Source organism: Mauremys reevesii, linkage group 4 (assembly GCF_016161935.1).
Source record: "Mauremys reevesii isolate NIE-2019 linkage group 4, ASM1616193v1, whole genome shotgun sequence".
NCBI lineage: Eukaryota > Metazoa > Chordata > Testudines > Geoemydidae > Mauremys > Mauremys reevesii.
In genome coordinates this window covers 100,186,618-100,205,642 of record NC_052626.1, presented here as the reverse complement: position 1 = coordinate 100,205,642, position 19,025 = coordinate 100,186,618, and the positions used below count along the sequence as shown (strand labels likewise).

The window sequence follows — 19,025 nt, the reverse complement described above, 5'->3', positions numbered from 1 at the left end:
TTGTGCACTACCACAAAAGAATCTGAAACCAACCAAGCCTAATTTGAAAAGCATAACAACCATATTTCATGTTTTTAAAAGCCAGCGGCAATATTTGAAGCCATCAATAGCTAGAAAGTCATTAAAAAAACATCAAAAGCTACAGCCATCACAGGTCATCACAATATGTAAGCAGGAAGACCTCAAAAAGCTTACAACAGATTCACACTCTGAAATACACCCCCTGCAGAGAATTAGTGTATTTCACGGTCAACTCTTCACCTTTACCTCTAAAGATCTAATTGCATTTCCCCTGGGTTTTTCAAAAGATGAGCAAGAATCTACTTTTAAAGAGTGCAGACAGAGTCTTTCCACTTAATTCAATCCATGTAACAGATACAATTGCTATTGACCTTCTAGTGTCATGAAACATACCTCTCTAATGATTCATAAAGATGCAGTTATCCTGAAAAACCTAGTTTTTTTACCTTCCCAAGCAACTACCAGACAAGCCTATTTGCTATTAAAAGTTGGAAGAGGGCTGGGGGGAGCCATTTCCTCCTCCTTTGTTGAAAGAAGAAAAAAAAAAAGCCAATCCACTTCTTTGCAGCAATAAGTACAAACCATTTGCATGCTTAACTGTCAGACCATGCACTTTCCATTAAAGAGATAGCATCCCCTTTCATAAGTCCATTTGGGATCCATTTTAGTGTTATCTAAAAATCAAATCTACATGGTAATCCTTTTAATGTACTCTTGACTTTTAAAAACAGCTTTATGTTCCTTCAGGAAATGTTTTAAGCCATTACTCAGTAATTACTATTCACCCATGAAAACACTGATCTTTTACAATATATAATCAGTTTGCTGACTTAAAAATAAAGCAGGCTGGAATTCTGTCTCATGAAAGTAGTGGCAGAAAACCAAGGTTACCAAAGGTAAATAATTTTCTGCCTAGCCAATATATTCCAGAATGACATATTGCTCTAGTGTATATAGAAGTCTCCAGATGAAGATAGTCAGGAGACAGTTGTATGTACAGTGGTCACCATTAAAAAAAAAGTCAAGAATTACCAACAGATGATAGTTACCAATTTTTCCTCAGTTTAATAGGGAAAACTGGTATCTCCGATAGAACTATGCTTTCACTGTTCGCAAGTCCAAGTTTTTAAACTGACAAGGTGGGTGAGGTACCATCTTTTATTGGACCAACTTCTACTGGTGAGAATAGCAAGCTTTCAAGCTTAAACAGAAAAGAATTCTTCCATCGACCTAGCTACCGCTGTTCAGGGAGGAGCGGAGGTAGACGACCACCTACATCAATGGAAAACCCCTACATCAACATAGGAGAAGTCTACACTACGCTACAGCACTGCAGCGGCATAGCTCCACATTGCAGCTGTGCCGCTGTAGAACTCATAGCATAGACACTCCCGAGGAAACATATGGGGCAACCGAGAAGATAAAACTCCTTGTTTGTACACACATGCTTAAGAAACCGATTTGTTAGTGTGTAGGTCAGAGTAAAGAAGGAAAGAATTCTATATTGGGGGGAGGGGGAGTTTAGTAAGCAGTGAGAACATTTTGCTGTAGTGAGCCTTGAGCTACAATCAGTGATCCTGAAGCAACACTGGACCTGCAGAAAACACACCAGATCCAAAGTAAAGGATTATACTGAAAAGGCTTCCTTACCACTCCCTCCCAACACCATCTTGAAATAGCACCCCAATTCCCAAGAAAGTTCCCCAATGCTCCTGCCCTGTGGAAAGTTTAGCAGGATTTCCTTTGCTGGAACCTTCTGATATTAATTAGAAGGCAGAATATATTTTTTTCAAATGCACTAGCTCAGTTATGGGTTTGATGCAGGAATTGTCTGGTGAAATTCTACAGCCAGCATTATGCAGGAGGTCAGACTGGATGATCATAATGCTCCTTTATGCCTTCAAAATCTATTAGTATCTGAACGTAGTGGAGGATGGGCAGAAAAAAAACATGTGCCAGATTGCAGCACTGCTTCCACTCACCTGTTTAAAGACAGGACCAGATCACAAGAGTACTTAGGCAGGCCCATGACCCAACCCACAACTTTATTTCCATGCAGCCTTAACCAGCTGAAGTCTTCTCTGAGGATGGTGGCTGAGAAAACTGTGACATTAGCATGGGCCACTACCCTTCCCCTTTAATGCACAGGAAAAGCTTGTTAATATCTGCTAGACCTAGAATTAGCCAGTAACTAATCATATAGCATAGATCAGAGTGGGTTTTTTAATCCATTTTTATTTATATTGCTAAATCAGGGCTTAGCAATACACAATTGGCCCCTTATGCTATAAGTCTAACATGTAAACACCTTGAAAAGGAGTGACCAAAATCAGTAACTATCAGAGTAATCAGTTGGTGCCAACTTTCTGTACATTCCTTCAATACCATCATTATTTATTTATTTTTTTAGGGTAAATCATGCGTGGAGATAACTCGAGTGCTACACAGACAAAGGGCAACAAAATGGGGGGAAACTGCAAGGATTTTTGGGCATTGCACAAAAAGTTTGAAAATACTTATGTGGCAATGTGCTCATTATTCCAGAATGGAATGAACACTCAGGGTCTGGCACAAACTATTCTGACATTTAGTTTACTGCACCCATGAAAGCACGTAAAATAGACTGCAAATATAGTCTAGTCTACTATATACAGCATTTATAGTACCATGGTACTCAGAATACGAGGAGACAGGATCACATGAGACTCTCCTCATTTTACGGCTGACCACTGGGCTGCATTCAAGCTGATCCCAAGGGAACCATTTTCATTAACCTATAATACTTTTCTAATCCTATTCCTTGGACCTCAGACCACCACTAGCACAAAACCATACGACTTGCTGCCTACACACTGGATGTAGTTCACCATCATTACAAATGCTCTATGCAGCAACAGATCCTCTTTAAGAGGAAGTCTGCTCTTAAGACCAGTTACTTATGCTCCATTTAATTCTCACTGACATATTAAAAAAATTAAGTGTAAAACTAGCAGGTTTTATTTATTATTATTATTAAAAGAGATGAGCACAGACCAAAAACCCAGATCTGAAAGCCTCTGAAATTTGGGATGTTCTGGAACCTGGATTGAGTCCACATCAATTTGTGCTTAATGGCTCTTCTGTTTATTGCAGTGGTTCAGTGGATTCCCAAACATTTCCAGCTGCTTCAAATAGGTAGTAAACGTCGAGCTTCACCTCCAAACTTTTGACAACGCAGGACAAGAAATTCCAATTAGCATACTTTACCTTCCTTCCATTTCGACAGTCAAGTCCCAACTGCTTGAGGTAGTCTGTGTTTTGAGCGGACACCTCGTCATAAAATTCCTGACCGCTGAAAAGAACTATTCTCACCTTACTAATGAGGTAGAGAGAGTCTTAAGTGCCCTGCAATCTCTTTAGAAAAGTTTGAATCTTCAGATGAGTCTCAATTTCACAGCATCAGGGAATTGTCCGCCAATGCATTGAACCAGAACACTATAGTCTAGCAGAAGTTAGATACACATTGCGAACATCAGGGTTATTTTAGATTAGAGTTCTTCCAAATCAATTTTGGATTCAAACTTTTAAATGCACTCTCCAGAATGCAGGGAAAGAATTTGCTCTCAGTGGATATTTTCTACTGCTTGGGTGCAACTCACACTTCTCTAAGGAAAAGGATGCAACTAACCTTTGTTACTGAAGTACCAAAGCTGGGTCACATGGGGAAAATTATGCAGACACCAACAATCCTAAAAAGGAACAATATACTTAAGGCATTACTTATAAAAGTTGCATACAAAAAATGTACTGCAGAGATTCACTGGAAGCTTGTTTTCACTGAGAGATTTTCAAACTGAAGGTCGGACCCCTCAGAGGGTCGTGAGGCTATTACATTGGGGGTCGTGAGCTGTCAGCCTCCACCCCAAACCCCACTTTGCCTCCAGCATTTATAATGATGTTAAATATATTTTTAAAAGTGTTTTTAATTGGGGGGGCGGCTCGTACTCAGAGGCTTGCTACGTGAAAGGGGTCACCAGTACACAAGTTTGAGAATCACTGTTTTAACTCAACTTTTACACTGCCAAGACACTTAGGTCCAGACCCAGCCATCTTTACACTTATACAATAGTATTTTACTGCACAAGCAGTTCCATTTTTACTCATGGAGCAAGGTACTATTCAGTGTGGTCAAAGGTGGTGTAATGTGACCCCAAGGAAAGTAATCATGTTGTAGTGTTAGAGGGCAAGCAAGATTGGCAAAGTTTGGCCTTTGGAAGATCACCTGGAAGACTAGAAAAAAAATTACAAGAGTTCTATAAAGTCCAACTAAAAAAGTTCTTGAGATGAGGCAAGGCAATTAGCAAGACACATATGGGAAAGTTAATGTCAAAGTTCAAACCAAAAGCAATTAAGATGGGTAAGAGTGCTCCACAACTTGACACAGGTTTCCTTTGTATTCAGAACTTTTCACTAGCATTAAGCATCTTAACTTGCATATAAAGACATTATAATTAAAACCTGTCAAGCTTAAATCAGTCATTTATAACAAGTGCCCAAGAAAGCTTTTAAACCAGACTAAATGTCTCTATTAAAATGGAAGTAGTATCAGAGACATTCAGTTACAATAGTTTTTTTCCTAACTAGATAGTTTGTGAGATTAGACTAGTTTAAAAATCAAAAAGTTCTATGGAAGTCTGAAGCCACTTAAGGGGGGGGAGGAAGAGGGGGGGGGAAGTGTGGCAATTAGAAAAACCTTTTAAAAACATTAAACAGCCCACAATTCTTTGTATGAACTTGAGCACTTCAGAAAGCCTATAAAAAGGCCCAATTTCCCTTCAGAATTATGAGCACATCAGGGAGTGCTCTACTATGCTCCCTAGAGATAGGGACAATTATGTCAATCTGCCACTAGAAGCCGGACAGTTACTTGGACAGGCAGCTAGCAAGCTTTTAGAATCCCAGGCTGATTAGAGTAGGGTATATAGTGCTTACCCTATGCCCGCTATTCAGATTCATTCCAATGCTTTCCTGTCACACATACTCCTTCCATGAATTAAAGGGCCCATCAGAATTAAAAAAAGCAGCCTGGCTCTTCACTCTGTAAAAAGGAATTTATCCATCAAATGTTGAATGGCACCTTGGACTAATCAGGCAATTTGTTAACCCACAGAAAAGATCAGCCACAGATATTTTGAGATTTTAAGAAAAATTAATGGAGTATATAATTGGGAAACCAGGTTTGAGAGAACAGAAATAGTCTCAAGGACAGGGCTTATTACTTACAAATCAGATTAGGTGTTCCCTCCCCACCTTTAATAAAGTGCATTTGGTGCTTGGGAATGTGCTCCTATTGGAAACTTTATGGGTACAACAGCAATCTTGGTTTCCCAGACTCACTCCCACCAGCATAACACCCACCTCAAACTTATTTTGCAGGGTGAGAAAGCAATTCAAACTTTTATGGCTTGCCACATCTTTTGGCAAGTGAGCACAACTTTTCTAAACCACAAACATACATTTGCGTATTAAATTAAGAGGCTCCGAACTGCCTAAAACTGTTCATCTTATTGCAATTCTAGTTTTTAAAAGCTACGAAACAAATGTTCATATGTATATGGCAAATCTACCACAGGATTTCAGTACTGGAAATGAAAGTAGCATTCTATCTTTCAGTTCCGTTACCATTGCTGGATGCATTCATCAAGAAAAAGAGGTGATCTTAGAATCATGTTTGAATGGGAATGGGGTGACAAACTGCTAGAGCAGTGGTTCCCAAACCCAGGTTCGTGAACCCCTGGGGGTTCACAGGAAAAAATTTCCTAATGGCAGACAGAGCTGTCCCTACGGACCCCGGGCAGCACGGAGTCAGCAGCCTTGAGCCCCTGGACTTCCAAGAGCTAAGCAGATCAAAGGAAGCATATCTATCACACTGAGGAGATTTAAACTTCAAAACTCCGTATAAGAGATGGAAAGGGAGGTGGAGATTTTTTGCTTTTTTTTAAATTAAATAGGCAGCTAGTATTGTTTTAAAAATTATTATGAACAAGTTTAAGCTTTGTTGTAACGTGTGTTGTTTGCCTGGACTGCTCAAGACCTGAATGCTTGTGTAGAAGGAACTCTGAGTTGGCTTCTTAAATACATTCATGCTGTTTCACATCTGATACTCCTTGATGAAACATAGGAGCCTTGTCTTATAACAGGCTTATTCAAAGTGTTTCATAGCTTGTAAGTGAGATCTTGGAAGTGTGTTGCCATTTTCATAATGTAATAAAAATGCTGTAATGATAAATAATAAAAAGTGTTTAATAAGCATGTCATAAAATTTTGTTTTTATGACATATTTCCAAGATCACTGCTTTTATAATTTATACTCAGGTAAAGTAGAAAATCCCTGGAAATATTCATTTTTAAGAGGGGTTTCGCAAGACTTGACAAAGGGGTTCACAGGTTGTTAAAGTCTGGGAATGACTGTGCTAGAGGGAAGAAGGCACAAGTCCCATGGGCAAATGCTATACAGTCAGTCAGGAGTGCAGCAGATCTTTGAAAGAGAAGACAACCTGTCCCTGAAAATCAAGCTGCGGTCCAGTCATCTCTCTAAACCTACCCCATTCATCTATAGCCAACATTCAATGCTTCCACCTGCAAAACATAATGCCCTTTGCCAATCCACCTCAACTCAGCAGTACTCTGTGGTCCCTCCTTTCAGAAGAGTGTTTAAATTACCTGCAGCACTGGAATAAAATGTTACTCTAAAGCATGCCTGGAGCTACTACAGCAAAGCTTACGATAAGCAGTTTGTTACTTTTAGTGCTGTAGTGTTTATCACAAGAACCTCTCAGGAGAAGATTCTTCCACCTTTTAATGCAAACTCTACCCCGGCCTGAACTTCAGCCCAGATCCAGTCTCAAACCCAAACAGAGTTTGGGTCTAACCTGGATCTCAAGCACAAGCTTCAGTCAATGTCTAGCAAAGAAGGTATCCACACTGCAAGTCAGCATGGCCCAGCAGATACAGCCTAGAACTTGGAGTCAGGAGAACTAGGCTCTATACCCAGCTCTGCCAGAGCCCTGCAGTATGACCTTGGGCAAGTCACTTCACCTCCAATGTCTGTTTCCCTTCTCTCCCCATCTCTCGTCTACTTAGATCACAGAGACTCTGAGCAAGGACTGTCTCTTATAAAGCATTTGCAGGGTGCCTAGCACCCCAACCTCAGTTGAAGCCTCTGGGAGCTATTGTAATATAAGCACACACAGAGACTGCCTACACAAGCCTTTGTAGGTGGAAGCAACTTTCATAGTGTTCAAAGGTTACAGCATATAGCTGCTTTAAAACTGACAGACTGATCTTCTGAAAATGAAAAACTGGCAATTTCATATGATGGTGCCAAGGAAATGAATGAAGTACCACAGAAAATACTCTCGGTTGCTTCAGTGAGGTTACTTGGGTTGGCACTGTCTATTTCTAGATGCTGGCCAATTTGAAAATAAAAACTTCATTTTTTTAAACTTCATTTTTAATATGCTTGCCCTCCACTATGAACACATTTTACATTTCTTTCAGGTTGAAGAATCCCAAAACATTTCACAAGCTATATGCAGATAGCAGGACTGAAATGCTGACAGGTGGCACATAGCACTGATATCCAAGGGAGATCAGGAAAACTCTCTCTCTCTCTGAGAGAGAGAGCGAGAGAGAGCGAGAGAGAGAGAGAGCGCGCGCGCCATGGGATCTCCAGTGACCATGCAGAACATTTTTAAGATCTCATAAAAATAATAATAAATAATAATACACACATAGTAAGAGACAATTGATCTACTGCAAAAAGAAATGGAAGAGTTCAGTCAACAGGATTTTAAATAGTGGTTCCACAGCCTCTGAATATCAAATATGCCCCATCTCAATATCTAGTTTTCAATTTTCTCTCTTTTCCAGTATCAAAATGCACTTGAACTATAACACAGTTTGCACAGACATCCCAATACCACCTTCTCTATGTATAAACTTTTTTTTGGAGGGAGGGAGAGAGAGACCGACTGATCTTCATGGAGAAAAATATTTTCATGTTAAAATATAATCATGTTAAAGCATTTCTGGAGCTCCTAGTCTTATCATATAGCATAAGAATATGGCGAATCTCAGCCTAATTGTTAATATTACATCAACATCAATACACAGAAGTATTTTAAAAGTTAGTTCATAAATGTAAAATGAAGAAATTCTGGAACGTCAGGAACAGATCTTACAAGCAAGTCTTTATCCATACACTGCACAGAAACTATGTAGAAACAGATTCCTATATAGAGGTGTGCCCACCCGAATCCTTAATAAAGTACATTTTTCACAGAGACTGGCAATTAGAACAAAAAATATTTTTCTGAGAGGAAGGAGGGTCCAGTGCTTAAGCTGCTAGCCTGGAAGGCCTGGGTTCAATTCCTTGCTCCACCACAGACTTTCTGGGTAACCCTGGGCAGATTAGTCTCCTGGGTCTCAGTTCTCCATCTGTGAAGTGGGGGAAATAACACTGCCCTTCCCTGGAGGGATGTTGTGAGGATAAGTCCATTAATAATTGTGGTAATGGGTGTCATTAAGTACCTAAGATAGACAAGAATACACAACTTGTTTTTTTATTAAACCTTTTTTTGTCCCAATCCATTAAGTTATCACCAAACTTCCACCTCTTCCAGAGCCCTTAGACTAATCCACAGTTAGTATTAAATTCATTTCTCCTGTTCAGTAAAAGGCACCACTCTATATTTTCATTCCTATAGGCTATTCTGAAGTCTTAACTCCTACCAGTATCCTCAGGCACCAGTGTCTAGCAGTTTTCTCCTTTTGGATCCTGAGCTAAGACTGACTTAGTGGTATTTGTATTGGCAAGGAGATCACCGACTCATTCCTCTCCTTTTGTTCACAGGGCACACTTCTCTCACATCCCTATAACAGCAACCTAGGTTCAGGTATTCTTACAAGCTTACCGAATACCGCATGTAAAAGTAGTAGCTACAATAGAGACAGTTTCAGACATACCGGACAATACATTCACAGTTAAAGGCTGTGTGCATTGAGTGGTTTTAAGTCTTTTCTAAACTAGGGCATGAACATCTAGTTCATGGTCCAACAGGGGGGAGTTACTGGGATAAAAGTGATGCAAATCCATTTTACACCTATGTAGGCATATACCCTGGGGAAATTGCACTGGTACAAAAAAAAGAGTACACACAACACAGGGTGAAATCCTGGCCCCACTGAAAGAGACTCCTCCACAGTCACATCTTCAAGGAGACTTTCCTATAGTCCCCTGATCTTGTGCTACTTCCCCTTTGCCACTTACTACTGCCTTCTTTTGCTCACTTCTACAGCTAATTTGACTGTCTTGCTTTCTTGCAGGTTTCTAACTCCATATTTCATATCCACTTCCACTCAAACAAGGATAATGGGGAAAAAGCAGCGTGGGAAAAAAATCCATTAAGAGGTTATCCTGTGGTCTTGCAGAAAGTGTGCTTTGACCTTCTGCCTTCCAAAGCTACCCATGAACAAATAGGCTTTGAAGACGTTGCAGCACACAACATAGGACTTTTTGTTGTATAAAAGCTTGTGACTCAGAAAAACTGCCCCAAAGGTAATTGGTATAGTCTGAGCCTTCAGTGCACTGATGAATTCTACTGATGGACAACAACATTTCAACTAATTTTTCATCAGAAAATGCAAATTCTTTGAAACTGAAACTCTGTGGCAAAGACTCAGTTTCAACACATATTTTGGAAAAAGTTTTGAAATTATCAAAGTGTCCCCTTTTGAAATTGTCAAAGTGGAAAATTAACTTTTTCGGTTCAGTATAACTGTAAGCTAAATTACAGTAAACAACTTAAAACTAAAAGGTCAAAAAATAAAACATTCTGCAAATAACCAAACCAATATATTTGTATTGACCCAAAACAAAAAAACTTTTGGATTGTTTGTGAAAATCTGAGATTTAGACTTTTCATCCCAGTTTGGGCTTTAAAATTTCAAAAAACTTTTCCCCGGACAGGATAACCATTTCCTGCCCAGCATTGAAATTCCATTGAGAACACACAAATGCAAGTTTAATAATATATAAGGCTTAATACAAAATAACATCACCATAATTGTCAAAAGGATGTATTGAGTCTGAATATTAAAATACAGTTCTACTTTAAAAAAAAATGCTTAAGAAAGTAGCATTGTGGGATTCCCTATTTGTCATCCAAGCAGCGTACAGATTTGGTTTGCTTAGTTTAGGATGTTTTTTCTCCCCTTGCCATTCAGCTCTGAAAACAGGTCATCAGACTTCTTGTCCGTAAAACCAGATACCTCTTCTGCCTTCAGAGAAACGCTCTCTCTAGTCTAGAGGATGTCTGCTCCACTGAGGTAACACTAGTTCCAAATTTCAGAGTGGTAGCTGTGTTAGTCTGTATCAGCAACTTAGATTCCACTTGTGCCTTCTAAGCAACTGAGTCACACTCCCCTTTCCCTTACTCCACACTAGGGTGACCAGACAGCAAATGTGAAAAATCGGGATGGGGGGGGGGGGGGGAAATAGGAGCCTATATAAGAAAAAGACCCAAAAATAAGAACTGTCCCTATAAAATCGGGACATCTGGTCACCCTACTCCACACACATGCTGGTCTTGGATTCTAGTGCTCTCTGTTAAACTGCCACTTAGCTCCTTTTCAACTCCCATTAGTTCATGGACATCACACTTTGGCAGAGAAGGTCCCTATTTAGATACCACACTCTGTAAAATGTTGTAAGAAAAGAAATAGGTTGCGGCAATGCAGAACTCAGACAGGGGGAGTTGCAACAGTATATCAAATGCTGCTGTAAGTGCTGAAATTTTTATGCTTTAAAAGAATAAAAGCCTTCAGGAACAGCATAAAGAGCCACGTCCCTATAAAAGATATTGCATGTAAAGGGGCATTTATTATTCTCAATTAATGGCATCTTGGTAGATATGTTTAAATAATTCCTGAGTATCAGATTTAGCAAAGTATGAAATGGCTGAAGGCCTCCCTTTTTGGCTACAAAAACTATATAAGAATTACAAGTATAATATTTGACAGTATGGTTCAAAGTCAGCCACATTTGTAGAAGGTACACACCTAACATCAGACAACCTTTTGTATCTTGTTTCACAATGGTAAGGAAAATGTAGTGCGTCTCTGAAAGTACAGATTAAAACATCTGCAGAGTCAGTCTCCATGATAGCTCTTTTACAAAATTCAGTGATGTTCACAGTCTATCATATCAGGCCTTGATCACGTCCTCCCATAGATTATTAGGAAAACTTAATGTGGCAGAACATAATACAGTAGATGTCTGGAAAAACGAATAGCTACAAGTCTTAAAAACACACTTACTCTACAAGCATAATGTGACAAGCATAACGGATTTTAGATTTTTTGGCATATTATAAAAAAGGAGTGACAAAATAAGAATTTATATCCTTTGTCCTAATGAGAACTATTTCCTCTGAACAGAACCTAAGTGTGGCAAACCTATTTATGTAGCTTAAAGGCCTATAGGCTCGTGTGCGTAAGTCTACGTATTACCAACTTGGTATATGAGGCAAAAATGAACCTTTCAGATTTTGTCACTCTTGAACCACCCATAAGGGCAGAGGGAAAGAACGTAAACAGACTCAAGCATGAACAACTAAGCACAACTCTGATTTACATCAAGAGTTTAAAACCACAAGAACAAGGAGACAAAAGCTTGAACAGGTTAAGAAAATGTTAGCATACCCTCTCCACCCGCCCCTTAATTCTTGGAGGTTCCAGAACTCACCTGATAGTATAAAGAGAAAAAGATACAGGCAAACTACCCTTCAAAAGGTACAGTACCTGTGATCATTAGGGATGATGGCAAGTGTGGCAAAAACAGCAACCTTTTAATTTTGACACTTTATGGAGTTAATGGCTTGTTCTAGTTCTCTCCCCCCACACAAATTCTTCAAATACTCAAAGTTTCAGAACGGCTAAAATGAATTGCTAATAGTCAACACACTTCCACGGAGCCCACCGAAGGCAGCTCATAAGGGAGTGGGATCTCAGAAGTTTAAATGCACAGTGGGGAAATGACAGGGGTGTGTAGGCCATTGTGGACAGGACTAGCTGACATCTAGAAGCCACTCTGTGTTATGAATGGCAGGTTACAAAGTGCAGTGAACGGTTTCAAGTATGTACAAGGTTGATACTCAAGTGATCCTTGCTTCCACTCTTAATTTATGTCTCCCCTCTATTTTTCTTAACATCCTGTTGCACTCTTGTGCCTGCCCTCAAGTATGCCATATGCACCCTCCCATCTCTCCCCCTCTGATTATACATACAGCATAATCTCTAAGTTAGCGATCTGATCATGGATATAGAAAAAGCAGCACTTTCATTCATATCCTCTTATGATATCCCTTCTAGAAAGGGCACAGTATTGTTTGCTTTAAACAGAATCTTGACCACAGTTTTTGAACATAAGAACATAAGAAAGGCCGTACCGGGTCAGACCAAAGGTCCATCTAGCCCAGTATCTGTCTACCGACAGTGGCCAATGCCAGGTGCCCCTGAGGGAGTGAATCTAACAGGCAATGATCAAGTGATCTCTCTCCTGCCATCCATCTCCATCCTCTGATGAACAGAGGCTAGGGACACCATTCTTACCCATCCTGGCTAATAGCCATTTATGGACTTAGCCACCATGAATTTATCCAGTTCCCTTTTAAACATTGTTATAGTCCTAGCCTTCACAACCTCCTCAGGTAAGGAGTTCCACAAGTTGACTGTGCGCTGCGTGAAGAAGAACTTCCTTTTATTTGTTTTAAACCTCCTGCCTATTAATTTCATTTGGTGACCCCTAGTTCTTGTATTATGGGAATAAGTAAATAACTTTTCCTTATCCACTTTCTCAACATCACTCATGATTTTATATACCTCTATCATGTCCCCCCTTAGTCTTCTCTTTTCCAAACTGAAGAGTCCTAGCCTCTTTAATCTTTCCTCATATGGGACCCTCTCTAAACCCCTAATCATTTTAGTTGCTCTTTTCTGAACCTTTTCTAGTGCTAGAATATCTTTTTTGAGGTGAGGAGACCACATCTGTACACAGTATTCGAGGTGTGGGTGTACCATGGATTTATATAAGGGCAATAATATATTCTCAGTCTTATTCTCTATCCCCTTTTTAATGATTCCCAACATCCTGTTTGCTTTTTTGACCGCCTCTGCACACTGCGTGACATCTTCAGAGAACTATCCACGATAACTCCAAGATCTTTGTCCTGACTCGTTGTAGCTAAATTAGCCCCCATCATGTTGTATGTATAGTTGGGGTTATTTTTTCCAATGTGCATTACTTTACATTTATCCACATTAAATTTCATTTGCCATTTTGTTGCCCAATCACTTAGTTTTGTGAGATCTTTTGAAGTTCTTCACAATCTGCTTTGGTCTTAACTATCTTGAGTAGTTTAGTATCATCTGCAAACTTTGCCACCTCACTGTTTACCCCTTTCTCCAGATCATTTATGAATAAATTGAATAGGATTGGTCCCAGGACTGACCCTTGGGGAACACCACTAGTTACCCCTCTCCATTCTGAGAATTTACCATTAATTCCTACCCTTTGTTCCCTGTCCTTTAACCAGTTCTCAATCCATGAAAGGACCTTTCCTTTATCCCATGACAGCTTAATTTACGTAAGAGCCTTTGGTGAGGGACCTTGTCAAAGGCTTTCTGGAAATCTAAGTACACTATGTCCACTGGATCCCCCTTGTCCACATGTTTGTTGACCCCTTCAAAGAACTCTAATAGATTAGTAAGACACGATTTCCCTTTACAGAAACCATGTTGACTATTACTCAAGAGTTTATGTTTTTCTATGTGTCTGACAATTTTATTCTTTACTATTGTTTCAACTAATTTGCCCGGTACCGACGTTAGACTTACCGGTCTGTAATTGCCGGGATCACCCCTAGAGCCCTTTTTAAATATTGGCGTTACATTAGCTAACTTCCAGTCATCGGGTACCGAAGCCGATTTAAAAGGACAGGTTACAAACCTTAGTTAATAGTTCCGCAACTTCACATTTGAGTTCTTTCAGAACTCTTGGGTGAATGCCATCTGGTCCCGGTGACTTGTTAATGTTGAGTTTATCAATTAATTCCAAAACCTCCTCTAGTGACACTTCAATCTGTGACAGTTCCTCAGATTTGTCACCTACAAAAGCCAGCTCAGGTTTGGGAATCTCCCTAACATCCTCAGCCGTGAAGACTGAAGCAAAGAATCCATTTAGTTTCTCCGCAATGACTTTATCGTCTTTAAGCGCTCCTTTTGAATTTTGATCATCAAGGGGCCCCACTGGTTGTTTAGCAGGCTTTCTGCTTCTGATGTACTTAAAAAACATTTTGTTATTACCTTTGGAGTTTTTGGCTAGCCGTTCTTCAAACTCCTCTTTGGCTTTTCTTATTACACTCTTGCACTTAAGTTGGCAGTGTTTGTGCTCCTTTCTATTTGCCTCACTAGGATTTGACTTCCACTTTTTAAAGGAAGTCTTTTTATCTCTCACTGCTTCTTTTACATGGTTGTTAAGCCACGGTGGCTCTTTTTTAGTTCTTTTACTGTTTTTCTTAATTTGGGGTATACATTGAAGTTGGGCCTATATTATGGTGTCTTTAAAAAGGGCCCATGCAACTTGCAGGGATTTCACTTTAGTCACTGTACCTTTTAACTTTTGTCTAACTAACCCCCTCATTTTTGTATAGTTCCCCCTTTTGAAATTAAAGGCCACAGTGTTGGGCAGTTGAGATGTTCTTCTCACCACAGGGATGTTGAATGCTATTGTATTATGGTCACTATTTCCAAGCGGTCCTGCTATAGTTACCTCTTGGACCAGCTCCTGCGCTCCACTCAGGATTAAATCTAGAGTCGCCTCTCCCCTTGTGGGTTCCCATACCAGCTGCTCCATGAAGCAGTCATTTAAAGTATCGAGAAATTTTATCTCTGCATTTCGTCCTGAAGTGAAATGTTCCCAGTCAATATGGGGATAATTGAAATCCCCCACTATTATTGGGTTCTTAATTTTGATAGCCTCTCTAATTTCCCTTAGCATTTCATCATCACTATTACTGTCCTGGTCAGGTGGTCGATAATAGATCCCTACTGTTATATTTTTACTAGAGCATGAAATTTCTATCCATAGAGACTCTATGGAACCTGTGGATTCGCTTAAGATTTTTACTTCATTTGAATCTACACTTTCTTTAACATATAGTGCCACTCCTCCCCCTGCACGGCCTGTTCTGTCCTTTCGATATATTTTGTACCCCGGAATGATTGTGTCCCATTGATTGCTCTCAGTCCACCAGGTTTCTGTGATGCCTATTATATCTATATCCTCCTTTATCACAAGGCACTCTAGTTCACCCATCTTATTATTTAGACTTCTGGCATTTGTGTACAAGCACTTTAAAAACTTGTCCCTGTTTATTAGCCTGCCTTTTTCTGATGTGCCAGATTCTTTTTTATGTGACTGTTTATCATCTGATCCGGCCCTTACATTATACTTCTCATTCCTCTGCTCCTGACTATAACCTGGAGATTCTCTATCATCAGACTCTCTCCTAAGAGAAGTCTGTGTCCGATCCTCACGCTCCTCTGCAGCAGTCCGCTTTCCCCCATCTCCTAGTTTAAAAACTGCTCTACAACCTTTTTAATGTTTAGTGCCAGCAGTCTTTGAATTAAGATTTTCATAGCAAATTAAGCCTCCCTATCAGTTACCTTGTGTTTCTACACAGTTTAAGGAACTGCAGTGTCCAAATGAAAAAACATACAAAAGCAAGACACTCCAAACCACCTGCCCAGTTCTATAAATGAACAACTACGGCAGCTAATTTTTTAGGCGATTCACGCTGGGCCAAACTTTCCATCCTGGGGGCCTCAAGCTAAGCCTTTAAATTCATATTTAGGCACCCAAATAAAAGTGACAGGCTTTCAAACTCCCACAAATCCCATTGATATTGGCTGGAACTGCAGGTGCTCAGTATTTTGAAAAATCAGGCCCATTTATTTAGATACCTAAATACAGATTTGGCAGACTAATTCAAAGCACCCCGATTTGAACACTTGTGCCATTATTCTTTTCTTTGGGTTATAGTGGGTAGGATGAGTCTTTAGTGACTGGAGTATTCCTTGCGCCTTCACATACAGTGCGATAAGTTTGCAAGACAAGCAAGTCTTCCAGAAGTGTCAGACTCTCCAGTCACCTTAAAAAACCCCAGGTGAAGCGTTGGATATTTGGCTCCCTACCAGAGGTGTTGCACAGTGCTTTGAAGATTACAAAGCACTAAACTATTATTACAGCACATGAGAGGCTCAAATCATATGATGAGCTAACCTGGTTTTAAAAAGTGTTTAATGAGGACGGATGGATTACAGAGAACTCAAGCAACCTTGTATTTTTTATAAAGTCTTCCCAGTCAGTCATTCTACTGAGAACACAGGCTTGAATTTATATAAGAATTTTGGAAGACATGCCTTTCTCTGATGAAAATAAAATGGAAATATAAGCAGGGAAAAGGCAGCTCTCTCTCTTGTAAGTGATGGAAAGTCAATTTGCATCATAATTACAACCAGGGCTGTGTAACGTTACTTTTAGTTAAAGCAGTAAACTACTATAATAAAAATGTACCTGGGGAATATTTAGAGAAAGCACTAATGATTTCTTCCCTAGTGGTTAATAAATTCACTTCCAGATCAATTTGTTCATGATAGAAACTTGAGAGCATAAACAGTTACACAAGCTCTTAGAGAGTGTGTCTTTTTCAGTATAAATGATTTATTACAATGATTAGAAGCACATAAACAATTTAAAATACAACTCTAATTAGTTTTTTTGGAAGAAAGGGAGAAAAAACCTTCCTGACTCTCTCTCCGCATTATGTTTTACTTTTCTAAGTGTGTACTTTTTAATTAAATCCAAATGTCACAATAAATTTAAAGTGTTTTATTACCACTCTGGCTAACTAAGCCATTCATGCAAACACCCATTATATTAAACCAGATGCAGGACTGAAAATGGTTGAGGAAAGAAAAAAAAAGGCAATCATTTCTATATTTGACAAGAGACTGTACAAAAGGTTTAAATACCACAAGTTTTTTGGCAAGCATTTTCAATTGTACCCAGAGAAGCTGGTCAGCTAATTGTTGTTTAATACTGTTTCCAAGTCTGAAAGCATCAAACTCTGTTAAACTTTTCCATTTGGGGGTGGAGAAAAAAGACTTTGTGGAAGCTTATTGTAGCTTACTGTAGAAATGCACAAGAAAGAGTGGCTTTTATATCTAATTCTGAAGTATTTTTAAAAGAAAGTGTTTTGGAGCTCTAATGTAAGGCGGCTGGCCATGAGTCAATTTAAAATGCAAAGACATCTGGAAAATGCTCTTTTGAAACACTAAGTACCATGACATCTTAAGAACTTCTCAACTGAAAGAGCACCACATTTTATAATGCAAGGAGGCTTTTTGGCTGCTGATTCCACTGACCTCCCTGAAAGGGTCATACATAGTCCATGTACATTTGGGGTATAGGCACCACGACAGGTAGTGGCTATAAGCTTGGGATAGCTGGTAGAAGCTAGCCACTTTTGGAGCTCTATACAACATACTCTTTGGCCAATATTTTCAAAAGAGGCTCAGTGCCCACAATGGGTAAGGCAGGGCAGGTTTTCAAAAGAGCTCAGCTCTCACTGTGGCACTAAAGTAAGTGGCCAGATTCTCAACATGTTGAGGGCTGAGCTCTTGGAAAAGCTGGCTATAGGTATCACGGAAACGGAACATTCCTGAGCATCTGATCCTTGTTTAAATTCCTATGTGAGAGCAAAGTTCTTTTGAAAGTCTGGAGAGTTCAGAGTATTTGGGGGAAAAAAAATCTGGCCCTCTATTGCCACTAGCACAGAGGTTGGTCTTGGACCCCAATCACCCATTTGACAGCACACTGTGCTAATGCTGCAGCAGCATGGCCTACAAAGGGCAGATTTAACATAGCTTAAACAAAAGCCCCTATTAGAGAAAGCATCGACAATTATTAAAATGTGTTAAAGAAAATGGGCACTGCACAGATAAAGCTTTTGACCTTGCTTTGCAGCCCTCTTGAACACTTTAGCATAATCTATCTAAATTAAAAACAAAGCACCAAATTTTAAAATGGCACAAAAAGCCCATTTTAAAAAATGTGATTAAAAACAGGTCAGGAGTTGGAAATTAGTAATTACTACTACAATTAACCAAAATAAGAGAGAGAGAGACAGACACACACACACAAATTGGGCATGTTACTTGCAGTTCATGTCAGAAAAGCAATGTGACTAGAACACAGAAGATAAAGCCTGCAAGTTGCAGAATCATTGGTGTAACTAAACTCTGTCACAGACACAGGCCTGCAGTTGCAAGTCTGCAGCTTTTGTTTCCACAGCGAGATCTGCTGATAGTTAATATCTTCAACTATTCCACTAAATTCTTTAACTGGGATTTGAATTCTTTGGTAACTGAAAATTTTGATTTTCTTCTAGTCTAACCTGTCAGTGCATCTCTGCCGTATTAGTACATTTGCCCTCAACCTCTTATTTTAATACCTAAGGGAAAAAAAAGACAAGAAAGGCCAACTTCTGAATCTCTTTGTATTGAGAGGAGGTCATTTGCCAAAAATACCACCTGCTAGAGTCCATATTGTTTGAGTGTAAAAGCCTATTGAGAACTGCCAAGGACAGCATATAAAAGATTTCTAAAACAGATTACTTAACACTGGATAGAGACAGAAATACTCTGTATGCAACTAACATCTTTCAGATGGATTTCCCTTAAAAAAAATTTTTTTTTGCCCTCAAAATCTAACAATTAACACTTTGTTCCCACTTCAATCTCAAAATGGCTCTTTGTGAGCTTCCTTAGAGCAACTTTGAAAGAGCACGGTGGGAAAGAATAGACTGTCTGTTTTGAACTATAACTAAAAATGAACTATTCTC

The 19,025-nt window shown here is 39.4% G+C and overlaps 1 protein-coding gene across 4 annotated transcripts in view; it reads right to left on the bottom strand.

Annotated features, from left to right (window-relative positions):
* The window catches only part of LMO1 (LIM domain only 1), an 81,656-nt gene that overhangs the window by 32,043 nt on the left and 30,588 nt on the right, over positions 1-19,025 (bottom strand). The window contains exons 2-3 of one of the 4 annotated variants that reach the window (XM_039533311.1): positions 4,993-5,098; positions 3,689-3,749 (exon numbers count right to left, since the gene is read on the bottom strand). The exons of 2 other annotated variants lie outside the window; for them this stretch is intronic. In XM_039533311.1, the coding sequence (XP_039389245.1) occupies positions 3,689-3,749; positions 4,993-5,016 (85 nt within the window). In that variant the 5' untranslated portion in view covers positions 5,017-5,098. Of the gene's footprint in view, positions 1-3,688; positions 3,750-4,992; positions 5,099-19,025 lie in introns of those variants that run through there. One more of the 4 variants, XM_039533314.1, reaches the window with a different exon arrangement.